Here is a 20,716-nt window from a genome sequence, read left to right as displayed (position 1 = left end):
CTTAATTGGGCAAGAAAAATTGTTGAGGACCAAATTGGTAATTTTACAATAGTCGAGGGACCATTTCGATAATAAACTCTTTTAAAAATATACGAACCATAGGCTTATTTTCATAAATTCATATATTCAAAATCATAATCAAGAAATAGCTACAATTTCATATGCATACAATCTACTAGGTGTAGAAATTCCTATCATGAGAATTCTACACAACTCAATAACACAAGTTTTAGCCTTACACTAAAACATAAATTTAAGGGTAAAGCATGAGATAACAAATCCACTTACCTGAGAGTTTGATTCTATCCAAATTTCCCTACAACTTCAAATATTCAAGGTCTCCTCTTCTATCACCCACATCATCAACAACAACACAAACAAATTACAACCCTATTTCTATTCTATCCATAAAAAAAAAAAAAAAAACAATAAAGAAAACTAAAATCTTACTAGGCTTGAAGGGATATTCCAACTCTTGAAGAAACAAGAAGATGATAGGTTTTTTTTTTTTTTTTTTTAAGATGAAGTTGATGGCATGGGAAGAAGAAGAAAGGAAGATGAATTCTTCACTTCTAATTTTTTTTTTCGGTCAAGGGAAGGAGAAAAAGGAGTAGAAGACATCCACTAATCCTCATCTAATCATAATCTATATCTATATCTATATATCTATACTAGTATTATACCCGTGCGATGCACGGTCTAAAGTTAAATACTGTTATGTGATTTTATTATGTAGTTTACAATGATATAATCCATAGAACTTACTTTATTTAAATGTTGTAATTTACATAACACATGCTAATTTAAAAAAACATTATAAAATAAATCTTTTATAGTACACAACATTAATAGGCAAAAAGTTACAAATTATTAAAAACTTCATGGTACACAACATTCGTAGTATAGTTACTACTCTCACCACCTTCATTGGGTATTAGAATTTTTAACCCAGAAGGGTTACTAATCCTTGAAGCAGCCACATATAGTTGACCATGAACAAATACGGGTTTCTTTAGTAGTAACCCGACATGTGTTAAAGTCTGTCCTTGACTCTTGTTGATAGTCATTGCATATGACAGCATTAGGGGGAATTGCCTTCTTTGAAATTTAAATGGCAATCTTGTATCAGTTGGAGTCATTGACATCCTTGGTATCAACACGACATTACCGGCATTGTGGCCTCCGACAATCTTTGCTTCTACAACATGATCAGATAACCTAGTAATGATCAATCTTGTACCATTACAAAGTCCCATTGAGTGATCTATATTTCTCAACAACATTACGGGAGACCCAATCTTCAAAGTTAAAGAATGGTTGGGTATGCCCGAAGCTTTCAACCCGTTTAGAAATTCTGGAGTGTGCATATCATATAGTATACCATTTGTTGAGTCAGACTTACATACACTGTCGCAACTTAGGTATGTCTGGCTCTCAGCAACATGCAAATCACTCATATACTCATTTACCGCATTTACCACATCTAGTGTTGGCGCAAGTATGACACGATTCTCCATTTGTTGAAAGTCGGAGCCGCCCTGCCTGAACATTGGGAAGACACTATCAACTATTGTAGATATGTAGTCACCATTTGATGGCAATAACATTTCTTTCGGTATTTCAACTTTTGCATGGCTATCATTAGGTCCTCCTAATGTTCCATTTCCTATATCAGCCAACCAAGATGCAAACTGTTCACTGTGTAGGTTATTAGCGGACGCAGCAAGTGTTTTAAGACGCAGGTTTTTGGTTAGGCGTAGTACCTGGCATTACTCCAAAAGGTAGGATGAGTTGATTGCAGCTGAAACAATATCTTGCCTAGAGCCTTTAGGAACGACTGGCAATATTTGTCGGAAGTCACCCCCTAACACCACTGTCTTCCAGCCAAATGTCTTATGCACGCTATGAGGATCGCTGTGCCGCAGCAGGTCGCGCATTGTCTTATCCAGAGCCTCAAAGCAGTGTTTGTGCATCATTGGTGCTTCATCCCATATGATTAGCTTGGCTTGGATTAGCAATTCGGCGAGGTGACTACCTTGACTAATGTTGCACGTGGAGTCCCTGTTAACTGCAATTGGAATGGCGAACCGTGAGTGAGCTGTTCGACCTCCTGGGAGTAGCAATGATGTAATACCACTTGATGCAACATTTAGTACCATATCACCTGCCGATCGTATCTTCGAAGATAATGCTTTCCAAACAAAAGTTTTACCTGTACCTCCATAACCATATACAAAGAACAACCTGCCGTTTTGAGTTTGTATATCCCTTAGAATGGTGTCATATACAACAAACTGCTCATCAGTTAATTGCCTCTCCATCTTCTCGCATTCTTCTCTCATTGCCTGCTGGTCGTAGTTAAGCTCATCAAACAACAATCTATTGTTAGCCAATAATGCATCATCATAATTTGGAATTGGCATTTGCAGGTAATCTTTCAAACACTTGTTGTACAACTGCAATAAAAGCTCTAGTTCAAGAAGACCTAGGTTTTTCTTCTCATCATCACACAAACACAACCCTGAAATTTTAAACATACGACATAGTGATTTTATTAATGATAGAGCAAAACTTTACTTATTATGTAAATAATATGACTTGAAATGGAATTAAAAAATTACCCATGTCTTTCAACACTATTCTCCTGTTAAATTGTACATCCTCACATAGATGGTGCCAGACGTGATTCCACACATTCTTGGGTCGATTCACCAAGTTTGCAGTGAGTAATATGACAAATAATTTCCTCATAGATTGTGCAGTAGACCAATTACTTGCTTCATTGATTGCATCAATGTATTCTCTATCATCGTCTAGCAGCCCTCTAGTATAGCATGCATCTCTAAAAGTTTGGTATACAACACCTTGAACTATCTTGATGTCTTGAAAACTCGTCGGACCACGAACTACGTTTAAAAGACATCTCAAGTAGTAGACTTCACCACTTCTTGGAGATACAAAAAATATGCGTCCAATAGAGAACCTCCTCTTCCTAGGATGCCATTCCCTAATATCTTTCTTCCACACAAATTTGCTTGGCATGTCAATATAAGCCAACTCTTTAGCTGATGCATATTTCTTGTTAGCATCAAACCATGCTATGAACATACTTTGATTGACAGTCGGTCTATTAAGCACATTTTCGATCCTATCATCATCCTCAAACACAACGGTTTGGCAATCTGGCAAATGGAAACTTAGTCTCTCAACAGGGGGGTGCCTAAGCTGTACATCGAAACTCAACAACCGCCAAGCTGCCTCGCACGCGGACACGTAGCGACAATCGTAATACATTGTAATTTCATCCACAACTGCATTTTCGTTTTCATCATTTGTGGTCTTGTAGAATTCAGCAGTGACCCTGTCATTCCCTTTGTTGACATATTTGAACAAATATTTGATTGATCTGGATTGGTTGCACCATTCTACGTTTATATGTGCCTTATATTTCAACAGGAGGTATCTATTATGCGGAACACAGTATCTGCTGTCCAAATGCACAGCAATACTAGGGTGCATGCTTAGCTTAATTGATCTTCCCATGACCACAGCACGTTGAATATTTAGCTGTTCCGCTACGCACAGCCTTATTAACACGCTCCTCAAACCAGTAGATTGCGTTGCAATGTTCGGATATATTGTTTGGGTCACCAATATCCATGTAGGCAACTACAAAAATGTAAGCAACTGAGATATATAATGCGATTTGATTAAATAAAGTGTAATAAAATAATAAAAATTAATTTTGAAGATTGCAATTAGAATAGCATACCAAGAGTTGGTGTTGGTGGTATAACCAACTGTTTCTCTGGTTCAAAGCATTGACATGTAGGGTGTTCATTAATGTTCAAGTGTGAATCTGTTTGCAAAATGACACAATGAAAAATAATCGAATATGATATGCAAAACAAATTTTTCCCAATGAAAATATAGCATATATTTTGCTAAATGTACTAATAACAATTCATTGATATTTACTGAACCAATAAAATAAACAATTGTAGGCAAGTATGTATGAAATTTTGCAAAAATAGTTCATAACATATAATACGTACCTTTATCGGGGATTGGCAGTTGTTCATGTTCGTTGCCTACCTGGAAGAAATCTTGTGCTAGATTGCGAACTACTGAATGGTCATCAACTGTATGATTGACATGAGTTTCGCCACAGTTACCTGTTTAGAAAAGAAATGCGTTATTGAACATTTTTTAACCATGTATCATTGCTAATAATATCTAGGAAAGGATTACTATAAACATAATAAAACTAAATGACCCTATCCAAACTAAGTAATAATTACACTAACATATAATAATGTTAACTTATTTTTCTCCACATAGAGTACATATGGCATTTTTTTTTTGCTTCGGAGTGTTGTATGAGACAAAATTGCCATCCAGAATTAAATTCGTATTTAACGGATAGTAACAGTTCACGTGTAAGGCAAATGAAACTGCATTTAAATGTCTACTACGATTTTGTTTCCTTGTCATGCCAATTGGATATAATAAAGTGTACACATTATTAAGTAAAATAACTAACCGTGTGTGACATCGGTTAAAGTCCCGTTCACTCTTGTTGTAACAGAAGTAGGCAAACGTCCATCACTACTGTACGGGGTCCCGTTGTTTAACTCTGTGTGGTATAACATTCCATGACACCGCGTTTAGTGGGGTCCCCTTTGAACATACCAAAAATATCTCAATTGATGCATGCGAAAAAAGTATTTATTATGTCATAATAATATGGACAAAATTGATAACTAACCATTAGTCAAATCATGTAACGGGACTTTTTGTTTTTTCCTCCATCCTAAACCTGCATGTAAAATGTACTATATATTACTATTCAATACATCCAAGTGGGTCAACACATAATATAATTCTTAAAAACATCTATCGAACCGTTAGTAAAAATTATTAATATGGAATAAATCTCGGGTCGGAAATTGTTTTTCACATACCTTTTAAATCAGGTGACGTCTCTGATGTGTCATTCATGCAATTAATACTGGATTTGATTAAGTTACCACCTGAAAATTATCATGTCGTTGAGTCAAATACATTGTTTGTAATATTACAACAATGTATACAATCTCTCTACAAAGTAATGGTTATAATAAATGAAAAGATATAAGAACTTACTCTTAGTCAGGATGCTCAAAGGTTAAATTATTAAAAACACCGGATATGCACGAAACTTGTGTCTGTAAGCCTTTTCCATTGTTTGGAGTGTTAGTATAAGTATCCGTTATTCCCGCATTGCTTATGTTCTCTGAAATATTACAACAATATAATATATTTAATAGGTCGATAGTAAACAACAAAGTCTGCCCGTTATGATGTTATTATCAGTAATTCATTTACAGGCCCGAAGTACTATTTTCATTCTATAACATAGATACACAACTATTTAAATATAAATTAAATAATCAAAAATCACGTAAATATATAATAATCTATATATATATAATACGTATGTAGAAGACAAACTCTAAACAATAAATTAATCCATTAATTTATACTTATATAATCTATATTAGCTAAACATTTTAGGACAAAAAAACAACACGCAGTGCTCTTTCCATCTGCGATTTGCGTTCAGACCCAACCTAACACGCAGTGCTCTTTCCATTTTCTGGATTGTGGTTACCAAATCGATGTTCAGATCGATTTTGTGTACTAAATTGGAGCTGTATGAGCTCCAATTTGGTCGATCTACCCAGTCTTCGACACAGAGATGGCGAAATCCACAAGTCGAATCCCGTTGTTAGGTTTTTATTCGCAGATGCCGACGATCAGCGATTATGTTTTGTGGATCTAATCAATCGAGCTAGGGTTACTGGTAATTACTGAAAACCGTAGTTATACATACTAATTCTGTGCTGTTTTTGTTTCACAGGTTAGATCTGTTCGACATATGTGGATTAATTGATTCCAGGCTAAGGATTACAGAGACCATTTAGGTACGGTTATCATTTTTTACAATCTGCAGTTCTTGCTAATCTAAGCTCTAGATACTGTATACAATATTTTGGTATAAATCAATAGCTAGAGTTTACATTTAAGGAATACATACTTCTTAAAAAAATGGAGTATTGTTTAGAACAGTTTATGTTTACAGCGTAAATTTGATGAACTGTACATGCTAGTGAATACAAATTTGATTCTTAGATAATATGAATTGAAGTGATTAAGGTGATAATGTAGAAGGGAATGCAAAACTGATTTGAGTTTACTGTAGAATACCTTTGTTCTGAGTTTGAAGTTTCCTTTTGCTGCCTATGACTGCTGAACTGGTTATCTGCCTCATATTTGCATTCCCCAATTTGTATCTAGGCTGATTTGGGACAAAACTGTTTTAGCTGAACTTGAGATTGGTATTTTAATAGAAGGGATGGTTTTTGGCTGGGTAGATAATATGTAGTTTAAGCTGGGAATACCAAAAGACACTAACATCATTAAGGCAGAAAAGCATAATGATTACTTAGTAGGACTACAACAGTATTTAATTTCATAGTCCACCCAGTTAAAAAATGAAATAATTTGTAGTTTTTGAGTTAAACTGTAACCTAGATATTAGAAAGAATACTTAACGTACTACTGATTTGATTTTTGTTTAGTTAAACTGCAATTATTAGTTTGACCTTTATATGTTTCTAATGTACTAATTTTGTATACCAATTATTATTAATAGCAGATTGTGTTATTTTCAGCCTGACAACAAAGATTTTAGTGCTGTAGGGGAAGTTGTGTTGGAGCTGAAGTTTATGTGTAACCTTCTTTCTTTCATACAACCAAATTTATGATATCAAGTCATACAATATTCTTATAGAACTATAAGAATATTGAGTAACCTTCTTTATTTCTTCTAGATAGAATGTAAAGATTTAAGATATTAAGTTATTGAGTTTTTGTAGAAATTAATACTTATTCTAGTTATGCTCCCTTTTTTATATCATTGTCTTACTTCTAAATGACTGTGCAAATCCATATTGGTATTGAAATTTCTTGTACAATTTAGTCTATCTAAATTGGTCAACCTATTTAGTCTACAAATTTGTCATGCAAATACACTGTCGAAATGGTTGTAGTAAAATCGATTACTGAAAATACAATATGGTATTGTGTGTATTCAAAAAAGAATGCGTACTATAAATACGAATTAGTAGACATTGATGCTTCTAAGGAGTTCATGGCTGAATAATGCACTTAGAATGAATAAAAAAAGGGGAAATTGCCCATTTAGTACTATATTTAGGATTGAATTGTATTCTTGTATTGTATTATTACATAGAAATTCCAAGCATGCTGCCTTGTAGGTTTTAATTGGTCTGTTTGGGATAATAAGATACTACAGAATAACTAACTTTAAGTGTTAGTGTTAAGGTTTCCCCTTGCCTTTATATTAGCAAGTGCGTTAGAGTGCACTTATAGTGCATTCTGTTTATACGTAACAGAACTTAGGCTTTCGAATACACAGGTATCATATGTACTTTGACTCCATTAGTAGACGTTGATGCTTATAAGGAGTTCATGGCTTAATAATGCAATTAGAATGAATAAAAAACAGTATTGGTTCATTTAGTATTAGTTCTGGGATTGAATTTTATTCTTTTAATGTATTCTTACATAGAAATTCCAACGTTAATGCCTTAATGGTTTTAATTGGTCTGTTTGGGATAATAAGAGACTACAGAAACACTACATGCTTGCTCAATAACAGTAACTAAAGAGTCAATTGTGTTTGTTAATAAATATGACCTTGTTAACAGGTCATACTTCTTATTTCCATTTGCCTTTAAGTGTTAGTGTTAAGGTTTTCCCTTGACTTTATGTTAGAAATTGCCAATGAGTCCACTTATAGTGCATTGTATTTATACATAACAGAACTGAAAAGTGCATTAATAGAACTGAAAAGTTGAGACATTAAAGACCATGGGTGCATAAAAAAGTTGAATAGCTGATTTATTTCCATTATGGTTCCAAACTGGAACCATTTATTTACTACTGTTAATATTTCACAAAGACTTTATGTTAGAAATGTTTATTCATTGCTATGTATTATCTATGTGATTAAGTTATGTATTCTAAAATTAATAGCATATAGGTCCTATTAATACAGAAGGAAGAAAGGAATACACAGAGCAGGCAAAGGTAAGGTGTACAGTTATTTTATAGCAGCTTAAGTACTAATTTATTCACAACCCATGGATCAAAAAAGAGTATTTGACATTTACATTTACATTACTACTCATACATTGTTGTATATTGAAGAATTGTCTACACAACAGTATGTAGGAATAATACTTCCACATGCAGTCTTGGAATCCAACATTTTTACAACAACTGTAGAAATTATAACTGACCCCTAACCTGCAAAAAAAAAAAATACATGCAGAAACCTACTTTCAATTCCAAAATATAGGTACTGGATGAAAATATTTAATACAACCCCAGAATTCATCAAGTAGCAGTTCCAAAACATGAATAAAACATAAAAATAGTGTTAACATTGGTCTAATTAAAAATGAAATGCAAGCAAAACATCCAGTTTTTGAAACAAAGAGTCATAGTCCATCCATGTTCATTAGAAACATCTTTTCAATCAATCTTCACTTTAATGTCTTTCAATTTCTTGCAGCCCTTGGTGGAAGAGAACTGATCCAGCAAGCATCTCTTCACCGGTCCGTCAGAGGTTTCTGCATTGTTCGTAGGTGGCAGCATCTGTATCGGGCTCTCAGCTTCATCACTGTCAAACCCCTGAAATGGATAAACACTAATCAATATTGCAAGGTATTTTCTTCTTTCTTTTCATTCTGTAGTAATTAAATGAAGTATTTGTTACCTGTAGGAATTCGTCATCACCATCACTTAATTGCACAGTAGAGTTAACTTCCTTGTCCGCCCTATCCAAAAGTTCCTTGCAATACTGTTGAACAAACTTGCTTTCAGTGTTAATCCTTAAAATTGGGAAGGCATACGACTGATTGATAAATTGGTTTGTATTTGCCGATACTCTAAATAACATTATCCTGCCAATTAATCCAGTAATTTCCTTTAATGGACTTGCAGTCTGTAATTTAGAAATGAAAAATATTATTAGTATAGAACTATTACTTCTAAATAAGGAAAATTTTTTAGAATGAAAAAAAATGATAAGGATACTTACATTCTTATTCCTCTGATATAACTCACTGGCAAATGTACCAATAAGTTCCATGAACTCTCTATCCCACAACAAAAAGGCAGCAGTACCCTTCATGTCAACAACCCTAAGTCTAAGTTTGTACCTTAGCACTCCATTTTCCCAAGTCAAGTTACACTTGAAACATTTAAGAACACCTTCTGAAAGTTTAAGTTTCTTGTTGCAACCCGGTTTTCGACATGAAGTATAACACCAATCATTGGACTTTTCAATACCATTTATCTTGGAAGCAACCCAGAATTCTCCATGCTGCCAAGCGAAATTAAAATCTGCTTAACTTACAGATTAAATATTATGATACAAATTCTGAACAAATAAAGTAAAAAGAAGTTTTTTTTTTTACCGTTTCATTCTCATAGATCTCAGAAATGGTAGTCATCTGCATTGATCTACTGGTTGAATCCTCAATACTGTTTGTGAAACTGAAGCTTGTCATTGAACCTATACTGCGCATTGGAGTTTGTTCCCCAATGTCCACCAGACTGTAGTAGTTTTCATCATTTAAAAGCAAGATTTAGAATAAAAAACAATAGAAGAAAAGAAAATGTATTAAATTTTATGATACCTCTCTTTGAAGTTCTGCATCTCAGGGCAGTCCACATCAATTAGGAGTTGAGTAACATCATATGAAGACGATATTTTCACATCACCATCAAGAAATATAAAATATATATGGTCAATAAACTGTTTAAATCAACTGTCTAATAAGCAAAAAAAATAAATATGGATTTTACTAACCTCTAGCACCAAGCTTGATTCTACAGAATTGGATTAACACTACAATAGGGTCCTTGGAAGCAGATCTGTACAATGGTTCAAGTTTGGCCACATGTTCATCCCAAAAGGTACAGTTCAAACGACTACCCCTATTTGAATACATTTAACATATTGTTAGTTAAAATGAAATACAAATGAAATGAAGGTAGATGAGTATTTTGTTGACTTACATAGTATCTTTTAAAACAAAGTCTATGAGGACAGTATTCTGTCCAGAAATTGGTTTTTCTTGGGGAGCATGTATTTCAACAATACGGCCAATTAAATCTAATAACATTTTAATAAAGAAAATAACTCAGCAGACAGGAAGATAAAACAAAGTATATGCTGCACTATCTAATAATATGTATTGGAAAATATACAATAGAAATAGAAATAGTATGTAGAGAAAAAAAAGCTTAGTATGTAAAGAAAAAAAAGCTTACCAATCAACTCCTTCACATCTAGTGATGGATTACCTTTCAAAGTATGGAATGGTCTCGGTCTGTACATGTGGTAAGGGAAATTATCTGACCTAGATTCTTTCATGATAGTCTCGTGATTGAACTGCAGCATGAACTCGTGCATGCTAGTCTTGTATGTATGCCAATTTGCAACGACATAGAAGTTCTTGAAACAATAGACATTGCCTTCTAAAAAGCTTTCGGGGAATTTTGGTAAAACATCCTTTGGTATACAGGCATGGATTACTGTTGCCTGTACATAGCAAGTGTTACACACTAAACCCTAAATCTATAAATCTTATATGATCAAAATACTAAATAATTATTTTTTTTTTGCAGAAATTTGGATGATGAAAGATACCTCTTCGTCGTGCAGCACCAACTCCTTACTCTTGATTTCTGAGGATCCTCTCCTTTCCATTACAGTGTATGATCGAACCACTCGAACCTTGACAACACTCCTCCTCTTAAACGTCGTCAACTCATTTAAAAGACAATACATTCCCATGATTCTGAAGTTGGAATGCAAATGGGATATCAGTTTCAATTCGATTAGTAGATTGCCTGAATTTCAATTTGATTAGTAAATTGCATTTATTTGGGATCCTTCACTAACCTGTAATATATAAAGCTGCGTATTAATGGACATTTTGGCCTTCCCGGTGAAGGCACACCTGGGATGTCGAACCGACAGCAACGATTCCTTTTCTGATGTAAAGGGAATAATTTCGTTTACAAACGTGTGCCCAAAAAAGTAGAGTATTTGAATTAATTATGTTTCCTTTCACAGTAGTTAATCTTCCCTTTACATCGTTGGTATTTCCTTATTAACGTTGGTAATTCCAAAACTGCACCGTTTTGCAATTCTCGGTGATACCATAATTATAGCCAAAAACTAAGCCGTTTTGCACTGGGCGGGAACTGCATTTAATGCTCTTCTTCTGGCTTTTTTATTATAGAAGATATATATAAAGAGACAAGTTTTGGTAAATAAAAAAAATTCCGTTTTCCCGCCCAATGAAAACTACGCCGTTTTAGGCATTTTTTGGGGAATTCAAATTCATTAAACATATTTTGGATTCTAGATGTCTTGGAATCCGAAAGGTTGCTTTTGCTTACATATCAGAATTATTTTTCAACATAACATTGATATTAAATACATGGGGAAATGCAATATGAATTTAAATTGAAGATGACTGTTGCCATCTTCAAGACCTAGGACACTATAAATAAGTCTTCACAACTTTGGAGGAGAATGATGAAATGATATGCGATCTTAGGGCAGCAGTGATTCCTGAAGCCTTGCTGGAGAGGAAGCAGCTATCTTTAAGTGGTGGATGAAAGCCAACATTTCAATTGAAGCTCTGCAGGAGGAAAAGATCAAGAAAAGAGGTGAAATATTCCATTGAAGCTCTGCACTTTCTCTATTCTGAAATATTTATGCAGTGAGCTTTGGTATCTATGTATTTGTTTGTCTCTGTTTTGGTACCAGATATTTTGTTCCTTACTAATAGGGCTGCTGTTTACTTGGAGATGGGAAGGTATACACTTTAATTTGTAATTTCTGATGTTTTCAAAACAAATATCTGTTGTTCTTTATCTCAGGTTCTATTCATTTTGACGCAAAACAAAGGTATATCTAGGTAATATCCATGGCCTTAAAGGTTAGAATGTCATACGTACCTAACACACTTTCTCTTCTTTGTGTCAGCTATCAACTCTTTGTGTGTGTCTTCTTCCTCTCCAGTTTGAAAGCCTACAAATGTTTCAAATGTTAAGTCCTTGGGAAAAATATCTCAGCAGATCACACACATTGAGGTATTGTTTTCTATATCTTTAATGCCTTCAATTAAGTAGAATATAGGAACACTTATACATGCCTTCAAATAAGTAGAATATAGGAACACTTATACACTTATATAAGAATGAGGAGAAAGTTGGCAGTAGAAACAACATGCACTTTAAGTTTTAGTCATGTGATACCAGAAGTGTAGATTTCTGAAAAGTCATTTGTGAAAAAAAAAAAAATTGTTCTAAGAATTAAGCATGGTACATTATGCTTTCTGATGTAATTGATGCTACTTTATGAGACAAAAGCATATTAGCAATAAAAAATCAGCATCAATTGCTATTGAAACTTTAAACTAATTTCAAAAGCAACTCCAAATGGATCCCTCAGACAGCTAATATATATTGCTTCTATGAAAATATCATGACTGTAATCAGTGTATATATAAATATATAAGATTACTTTTAGTTGCAAGCAAACAACACAAAAATTTATAATGCAATACAAGCAGTCATGAAGAAGCTTTAGAGATCAGTTACCATAAGCTGGATGAGGAAGAACCATATAGATGCAAATAAAGGTACAATTCTGAGCTTAACTGATTTTACCTGAACAAAAAGGTTTGTGTTTGACTAAGTACTTTACAACTTTAATGTTTGGTTCTTACAGAGCATATTTTATTATCTTCCTGTTATTTGTTAACTTTTTTTTTCTTTTTTTTTTGGCCTTTATCACAGTGAAATCTATACATTCAGTTAGATGCAGTAAATGAACTCTTGGTATATGGTGCGGAAGCAAGCACTTGCATTTTTATACTGTTATAGAAAGTTCAAAAAATTCTTAATTTGTTGATCATGTAGGTTGACATGGGGAATAAATGGGTATTTATGATGCTATCCATAAGTGTGAGGGATACCTGTGGATTCTGTAGAAAATCAGATATATCAGTTTTGCAGGATGGGCGTTTCATTACATACTTCAGTGTCCCCATGTTCTTCTTCCTCCAAAATTCCTTTGTTTCATGAAAGACTGAGCTGAATTCTGCACCATCCTTAATTCTTAGAATTCTGCACAAATTATTCTATTATTTTCCATTGTTCTTTTAGGCTTTTTTTTTGCAGGTAATTAAACACATCATCTGTCATGAACAAACATTTTAATGCGATTGAAGCTGTCAAACAAGCAATCAATAAGACGATATTGTATTGGTTTAGCCCATACAAGAATAGTGGTGTTCTAAATCTATTTATTTTTTAGTATTGGTTCTGTATAGGGTATTCTTTTTTTTTTTTTTGGTGAACCTGTATAGGGTATTCTGTTTTCAAGTGTAAAGTCAGCTCCAGTATTTTTAGTTCTAATATATGAACTTTCTACTTTGGGTACGTTTTCATGTATTCTGTTTTCAAGTGTAAAGTCAAATGTATTTTTAGTTCTAATATATGAACTTTCTACTTTGGGTTTTCATAACATAATACCAAATTTTATTTTGCAACATACTTAAAAACAAAAATTGAAAGTAATAAAAACTGTAATATTAAAGGTATGATTCTGTACCTCAAGTTGATTCCTTACAAAGCAACTATGGAATTGGAATTCTGTGTTATTGCACCTGCTAAATAAAGTTGGTACATACAAATGAAGGTTTATCAGTAACTATAAAAATATATTCACTTTTATGTATTCACTTACTGTACACATCTTATGTCTTATATTTAATAAAAATATAATTTCAATGAAAACATTTCTGTAGGAAACTTAAGGATACAAATTTTTAATATTCACAGTAAATTCTCAAATTAAGGTAATACTCAGTATATAAAATTTGATAGTATAAATAATCTCTTCCGCACCCATTCACATATATTGGTTTTCAACTGAGTTCATATCTCCACAACCATACTCAGGAAAACCCACCATAGGCCACAGAATGATAAAATTTGAATATTCACACTAAATTCTCAGATTAAGGTTAAATTCAGTGTTCTTGATGTAAATAAGAACCAGATTAAGCTCATCATCAATAAGCATAATGTTTATGTTGAAACGAAAACTCTAAAATATTCCTAATGTAGATACTACAACCCTAGGTTAAAAAATTGAGATATTATGTAAACATTCAACCTCGACTTTGGGGTATCATCTGAAATTAAACCTGGAGAAGTGCTACCCAGCTCTCGCTGGTAGATAAATCCGGTGAACTAAAACCCTGAAAAACAAACAAAAAAAAATTATTACAGATTATAGTATATGTCACTCTGCATGATAGGAAATTAACAAGATCATTTCTGAAATCTATAAAAATGTAAAGATCAATGGATTTCACACTTCTCATTCCTAAGATTAAGCCCTGAAAATTCCAGAAAAGTAGAGAGAAGTAGAAGTATCGTGTGTGAAGTATCATCCGAAATCTATCAAAATGTAAACATCAATGGACTATCCACTTCTCATAACCCACAGATCTACCACTGGAAATTTCCACAAAAGTAGAGAGAAGTAGGATGTATTAGAACTCTCTGAGTTTGAGTCACGTTAGGACTAGCTATTCTACTCTACCTGAGACTCCCCTTGTATATATATCTCCTATTCCTCATCATTGTAATTGTTCAATTGAATCAATACAATATTCAGTTCTCATCTGGTATCAGCTAGCCAAGGTTTATTTTCCAATGGCTGACGGCTCTGTTAATTCTTCCGAATGGACCGTTTCTGATGTAGCTATTTCTTTTGCGGTTTCTTTAGCAGCCGCTTCTCTGTCTGCTGCGCATCACTATGTTAGCATTAAGCTAACGAACAAGAATTTCTTGTTTTGGAGGACGCAGGTTATTCCGTTTCTTCGTGGGCACGACCTCATGGGTTTCGTTGATGGCACGAACTCTTTCCCTAATCGTTTTCTTCCCGTTTCTGAAGGCTCCTCCGCTGCTGCTGCTCTACCCAACCCGCTGCATGCTCCATGGGTGCGCCAAGATCAAGCGGTCCTTAGCATGTTAATCTCTTCACTTTCGTCGGAAGTCATGTACCTCGCAATTGGTTGCACTACGTCGCGTGATCTCTAGTTGGCACTTGAGCAGGCTCTCGCCTCTTCCAGTCAAGCTCGGATTATGCATATTCTTGGACAGCTGCAAACAATACGCCAAGGTAATGCCTCCGCCGTCGACTACATTGCTCGTGCGCAAGTTATGGTGGAAGATCTAGCTCTTGCTGGCCGTGCGGTTCCTTTGGAGGATCAAAATATGTATATTTTCAGGGTTTTACGTCCAGAATATCACTCTGTCGTAGCCTCTTTGAATGTTCGAGGTCAGCCGGTGCATCTTCCCGAACTCGTCGATCTCCTTGGCTCGCATGAGTTCGCTACCGGTGATAGCTATGGCGGTGTTCCAGCCCCTACAACTGCGGCTTTTGTTGGCCAGCGTGGTAGTGGAGGTCTATTGCGGTCTTGGCGAGGCGGATCGAATCGTCGCGGTGGGACTCCGTCGCGTGGCGGTGCTGCTTTCGCCGACCAGCAGCAGCAGTAGGGCGGTGGTGTGCAGCGTGGACGTGGCTCGCATGGTGGTGGCAGGTCACGTGGGCGACGTGGTGGTAATTGGCAGCCTCAATGCCAATTATGTGGCAATTATGGCCATCTTGCACCAGCCTGCTTTTCTTTAATTGGCTGTGGACTCCAAGCTCATTTAACATATGCTGAGGATGCGCCGAATCTTGTGTCTGACTCGCATCTTTGGATTTCAGACACTGGGGCGACAAATCACGCGACCCTTGATATTGTTGCGCTCTCTACATCTGAAGAGTACACTGGTGGTGATGCTCTTCGAGTTGGTGATGGTACAGGTTTGCTTATTAGTCATACTGGTCATGCTTCTTTTTCTACCCCGTCTAAAGTATTTAGGATGTCTGATATTTTACATGTTCCTGGTTTGTCTTCCTCTCTTTTATCTGTGCAACGCTTTGCAAAAGATAATAAAGTCTTTTTTGAGTTTCATCCATCCTTTTTTGTTGTCAAGGATATAGCAACCAAGGAAATTCTTCTTCGCGGCAATAGTTGCGGTGGTCTCTACACGCTGCCCATTCCGAAAAACAGTCCCCGTGCGTTTATCTCGTCCCGTGCTTCCTCTTCCGTATGGCATGATCGTTTGGGACATCCTCATCAACGAGTCTTAGATCGTATTCTTCCTTTTTGTTCTGTTAGTGGTTCTAGTCGCAATAATCGTTGTACTTCTTCTTTGTGTTCTGCGTGTCAATTGGGCAAGTCTGCTCGTTTCCCTTTGCCACGTGTAGACTCTGTTAGTTCGAATATTCTTGATTTGATTTATACTGATATTTGGGGACCAGCTCCTGTTTTGTCTTCTTCTGGTTATCGTTATTTTGTTCTTTTTGTTGATGACCATTCTCGTTACACGTGGTATTATCCTATGAAATTGAAGTCTGACTTGTATGCCATTTTTGACAAGTTTCGTGCCTTAGTTGAACGGTCATTTAATCGCAAAATTAAGGCTATTCAGTCTGACTTAGGAGCTGAATACAAAAAGTTACATACTGTTCTTCTTCAGTTAGGGATTAATCATAGACAATCCTGTGCCTACACTCATGAACAGAATGGTCGTGTTGAGAGGAAGCACAGGCATATTGTCGAAACTGGTCTTACTCTTATGGCTCGTGCGTCTGTTCCATCTCGTTTTTGGGACTTTGCTTTTGAAACTGCTGTTTACTTGATTAATAGAATGCCATCTAGTGTTTTGCAGAATTCCAGTCCTCATTTATTGTTACATAAATCTTCTCCCTCATACTCTTTTCTTCGTGTGTTTGGTTGTCTTTGTTATCCTCACTTGCGTCCTTATAATCGTCACAAAATGTCATATCGGTCATCTCCTTGTGTCTTCTTAGGTTATCCTGAGTCTTTTAGGGGGTACAGATGCATGGACTTAACGACTAATAAGATTTATATCGGCTGCATACTTTTTTACTCTCTATTGGGTTTATAGCTTCAAAGACTGATGTGTCATTATTCTATTACTCTCGTGGTTCTGCATGTGTGTATCTTTTAGTATATGTTGATGACATTTTGGTAATGGGGACTGATGAGCTACTAGTGTCTGATTTACTCTCTAAACTGTCTACTGCTTTCAAAATTAGAGATCTTGGTGAACCTGGTTTCTTTCTTGGAATTGAGCTAGTCAAAACTAGCAATGGTGTTATTCTTTCTCAGCAGCGGTACATGTCAGACATCTTGAAACGGGCTGGAATGACTGATTGTAAACCTCTCGCAACTCCTATTTCTACATTGAAAACTCCATTGCTTAATTCAGATTCATACGAAGATCCAACGAAATACAGGAGTTTGGCTGGTGCTCTCCAGTATCTCACAATTACACGGCCAGACTTATCCTTTGCCGTCAATCAATTGTGTCAACATATGCATGCTCCAACATTGTCTCACTGGGAGCAGCTAAAACGAGTGCTCAGGTATGTCAAAGGCACCCTCTCATTCGGCTTGCGTATAACTCAGTCAAATTCTAGAGAGCTTCATGCTTTCTCTGATTCTGACTGGGCTGGTTGTCCTGAGGACCGTAAATCTACTAGTGGGTATGCAGTGTTTCTTGGCACCAATCTTATCTCTTGGGTGTGCAAGAAACAGAAGACAGTTGCAAGATCATCCATGGAAGCTGAGTATAAAGCCTTGGCTGATGTTTGTGCTGAGGTAATATGGATCATGTCCTTGCTGCGTGAGATCAAAATTGATGGCATCCCTACTCCCAAATTATGGTGTGACAATCTTGGTGCTACTTATATGTGTGCGAATCCAAATTTTCATGCAAGAACTAAGCACGTGAAGATTGACTACCACTTTGTTAGAGATAGGGTTGCCAATGGAGATATTCAGGTTAATTTTATTTTCACAAAAGATCAATTAGCTGATATCTTTACAAAAGCTTTGCCTAGTCCTAGATTTTCTTTTCTTAGGGACAAGCTTCAGGTTAGTAGTTTACCCTGCGCTTGAAGGGGAGTATTAGGACTCTCTGAGTTTGAGTCACGTTAGAACTAGCTATTCTACTCTACCTGAGACTCCCCTTGTATATATATCTCCTATTCCTCATCATTGTAATTGTTCAATTGAATCAATACAATATTCAGTTCTCATCGGATGGAATAATCAACAGAGTGTAAAGAGGGACAGAGAGATGAAGAAATGAATCTTCTCAATTCATTTGTCTCTCTTTTTTTTTTAAAAATTATAAAATGATAGATATTTATAATTTTATCAATACTAATAATAATAATAATAATAATATTATTATTATATAATATCTAATTATTCTTCTTAACAATGTTTTTTTTTTTGGTTTTCGATTTGGTGGCTTGGAGATTATTCTGAAAAACATTTGTTTTTTGTAAACTGCGTAAAAATAATTATTCTTACAATTCATTATTCAATAATTATTTTTAAAATTGAAAGAAAAAGTTATTACAAACCAAGTGAAAAGGAAAAACCAGTGGATCCCAACCAATTGGAACCAAAAGTTATTATACATGCACACAAAAAACACAAAATATAAAAAATTTCTGTACAGGATGAAAAAAAAAAGCTAGGAAAAACCGTATATTACCTATGGTTTGTGTTTGAATGTATTTCTCTATCATTGGCAAAGTCTCATTCTACTTCCTTGAGCAGAAATTTCAGACCCCTCCTAACACCTAATTCAAACACACAGAGTTAACCCTAATTTTAAACACCCAAACAGAGTATGAATTTAGAAATTTAGCTAGATATTAACAACAAACAGACACGGGATCAAAAAAGGCAGCAGCATTCCAAACAAGATAAAATCGAAACAAACAATCAATTCACGAGAGATCTGAACAATCTTCGAAATGGTCGATCGGGCTCACCTTTTGAGATGTCCGCGTCCCTCCGGAAGATTAGCTGATGCTCAAAATTGTGGTTTTAGACAGGGAAAAGAAGGGAGAGAGTTTGACAGAGCTGGCAAATGTAAAAAAAAAAAAAAAAAAAAAAAAAAAAAAATTAATTGGGAATGCATGCAGAGGTTGACGTATCTAATAAATTAAAAGAATTTATAAATTTGATAATTGAAATAAACCTTACCTTATAGTATACCATCTTTGCTCCGAAGGCTTCGTCTGTGATATCTGAAAATCGAAGAAGTTATAGATACAATGTTTTGCAGATTTTGATTATTCGATTTGCGCTGTTCAAAAGTGGAATTTGTAGACGATTAGGAGTTTTGCTGTTGGGGATGAGAGGTAGAGGTTTTAGGTGGATGATTTTGGCATGCTTTCCATTTCTGTAGAGGGAGGTAGTAAGGGCCAAGGGGTTACGGGCAGAGAGGCGAAGAAGACGACGGGAAAATAGGATAGGGGTTGGGTTTGATCCAGATTCTGTGGCTTATATATGTTGGGTTTGTGGATCGGGTTTGGGCTGTAGTAGTGGGCTTTGGACCATAAATACTGATTGGTTTTTTTTTCTTTTTTTTTTTATATCAGCACTTTTGATTTGAATTTATTTTTGTTAGGATTTTTGTTATTTTTTGTTTGATTTATAGTGGAAATGTAAATTAAGAATGATATGTTAATTAAATTATATTATTTAATATGTTTTATTTATACTTTATTTATGTAGAAAATATTGATGACAAAGCATTCCAATGTTCGTTTTGGAGATTGTGATGTGTATGAATTACATTTGGAAACTCAATCATTTCTACGAGATGTTTGTCCTTCGTTATCTCCAATATTGTTGTTCATAATAATGGTACTTGCAATTCAAAATGTATATTACATTAAATGTTTTTTTTTAAATTTTATAATCTATGTTGTATTTTGTAAATATTAATTTATGATATTTTAATTGATCTTGACAAACAATATTTATTTATGCAAAAAAAAAAAATCAAGTTCAATAGTGATTAGTTGTGTAAATTAATGAAATTAAATTTCATGTTTTGGATTTGAAATTTGTAATATGTGGTGTGTATTTTTATCAAGTATAGGTTTTGCATGTATATGTTTTTATCTGTAGTGTGTATCCCTTTTAAGTTTTTTTATGTTTTCAAGCTGCGCATATCTGTAAAGTTGAGTGCAGACTACTTCACTGTTGACAAACAAATTTAGCATTCATTTAATTGTTTTTTTTTTTTTTTTTTTTTTTTTGTAGTTATTGTCTTCAGTTTAGAAATGTCCAGTGTTTACATCCTGTTTTAACTTTTAATTAAGTCCAAATCTTTAAATCTATTTATGTTTATTTTGTTGTGAGATGGATATATATGACCAGTTCACTTCAGTTAAAAGGATGAAGTGTCTTTCTTGGTATACTCCAGAAGATCATATAAAAGAAATATTTCCATATTGAAACATTTGAATTGTAGTATACAGTAAAACAGTGTTATAATAGTTCTGTACTAAGTTTGCATTTTTATAATAAATTTAAATTTACCAAGTTTATTGAATATATAATCTTTTTATGTATTCTTCTAGGCAAACATATATCAG

At 34.6% G+C, this 20,716-nt stretch overlaps 3 protein-coding genes and 1 long non-coding RNA gene across 15 annotated transcripts; all 4 read right to left on the bottom strand.

The window, feature by feature from the left end:
• Positions 1 to 860: 860 nt before the first annotated feature.
• LOC116029698 (ATP-dependent DNA helicase PIF1-like) lies at positions 861 to 1,770 on the bottom strand. Its single transcript, XM_031271742.1, has 2 exons — positions 1,764 to 1,770; positions 861 to 1,666 (listed from the first exon to the last, which is right to left on the bottom strand). Exons 1-2 carry the CDS (start codon positions 1,768 to 1,770, stop codon positions 861 to 863), a joined length of 813 nt encoding a protein of 270 aa, XP_031127602.1.
• On the bottom strand, positions 1,770 to 3,519 carry LOC116029697. The gene is made up of 2 exons (XM_031271741.1): positions 2,622 to 3,519; positions 1,770 to 2,521 (listed from the first exon to the last, which is right to left on the bottom strand). The coding sequence occupies exons 1-2, from the start codon at positions 3,517 to 3,519 to the stop codon at positions 1,770 to 1,772; spliced, it is 1,650 nt and encodes a 549-aa protein (XP_031127601.1).
• A 5,085-nt stretch (positions 3,520 to 8,604) lies between these two features.
• LOC116029696 (replication protein A 70 kDa DNA-binding subunit B-like) lies at positions 8,605 to 10,936 on the bottom strand. The gene is made up of 9 exons (XM_031271740.1): positions 10,790 to 10,936; positions 10,411 to 10,681; positions 10,156 to 10,252; positions 9,990 to 10,074; positions 9,774 to 9,892; positions 9,552 to 9,690; positions 9,173 to 9,457; positions 8,849 to 9,076; positions 8,605 to 8,763 (listed from the first exon to the last, which is right to left on the bottom strand). The coding sequence occupies exons 1-9, from the start codon at positions 10,934 to 10,936 to the stop codon at positions 8,605 to 8,607; spliced, it is 1,530 nt and encodes a 509-aa protein (XP_031127600.1).
• A 482-nt stretch (positions 10,937 to 11,418) lies between these two features.
• Positions 11,419 to 19,596, bottom strand: LOC116028899. 12 transcript variants are annotated; one of them, XR_004100245.1, is made up of 7 exons: positions 19,314 to 19,596; positions 19,100 to 19,133; positions 14,339 to 14,423; positions 13,772 to 13,826; positions 13,134 to 13,258; positions 12,112 to 12,184; positions 11,419 to 11,792 (listed from the first exon to the last, which is right to left on the bottom strand). It is a non-coding gene; the product is annotated as an uncharacterized LOC116028899 (long non-coding RNA). The 12 variants fall into 12 exon arrangements; XR_004100242.1 differs by having other exon boundaries at positions 11,420 to 11,792; positions 13,134 to 13,284; XR_004100239.1 differs by having other exon boundaries at positions 11,420 to 11,792; positions 13,134 to 13,284; positions 13,772 to 13,829; positions 19,314 to 19,595.
• Between the last annotated feature and the right edge of the window lie 1,120 nt (positions 19,597 to 20,716).

Source organism: Ipomoea triloba, chromosome 9 (assembly GCF_003576645.1).
Source record: "Ipomoea triloba cultivar NCNSP0323 chromosome 9, ASM357664v1".
NCBI classification, from domain to species: Eukaryota; Viridiplantae; Streptophyta; class Magnoliopsida; order Solanales; family Convolvulaceae; genus Ipomoea; species Ipomoea triloba.
Note: the sequence above shows the minus strand (reverse complement) of the source record. Positions and strands in the feature narration are given on the sequence as shown.

Coding starts and splice junctions, on each gene's coding strand:
- LOC116029696 (XM_031271740.1), bottom strand. CDS start 10,936: ATGGGAATGTATTGTCTTTTAAATGAGTTGACGACGTTTAAGAGGAGG. Junction 9,458..9,551: donor AGATCTATGAGAATGAAACG/GTAAAAAAAAAA, acceptor TTCGCTTGGCAG/CATGGAGAATTCTGGGTTGC. Junction 9,077..9,172: donor TATATCAGAGGAATAAGAAT/GTAAGTATCCTT, acceptor TCTAAATTACAG/ACTGCAAGTCCATTAAAGGA.
- LOC116029697 (XM_031271741.1), bottom strand. CDS start 3,519: ATGCACCCTAGTATTGCTGTGCATTTGGACAGCAGATACTGTGTTCCG. Junction 2,522..2,621: donor AATAGTGTTGAAAGACATGG/GTAATTTTTTAA, acceptor TTAAAATTTCAG/GGTTGTGTTTGTGTGATGAT.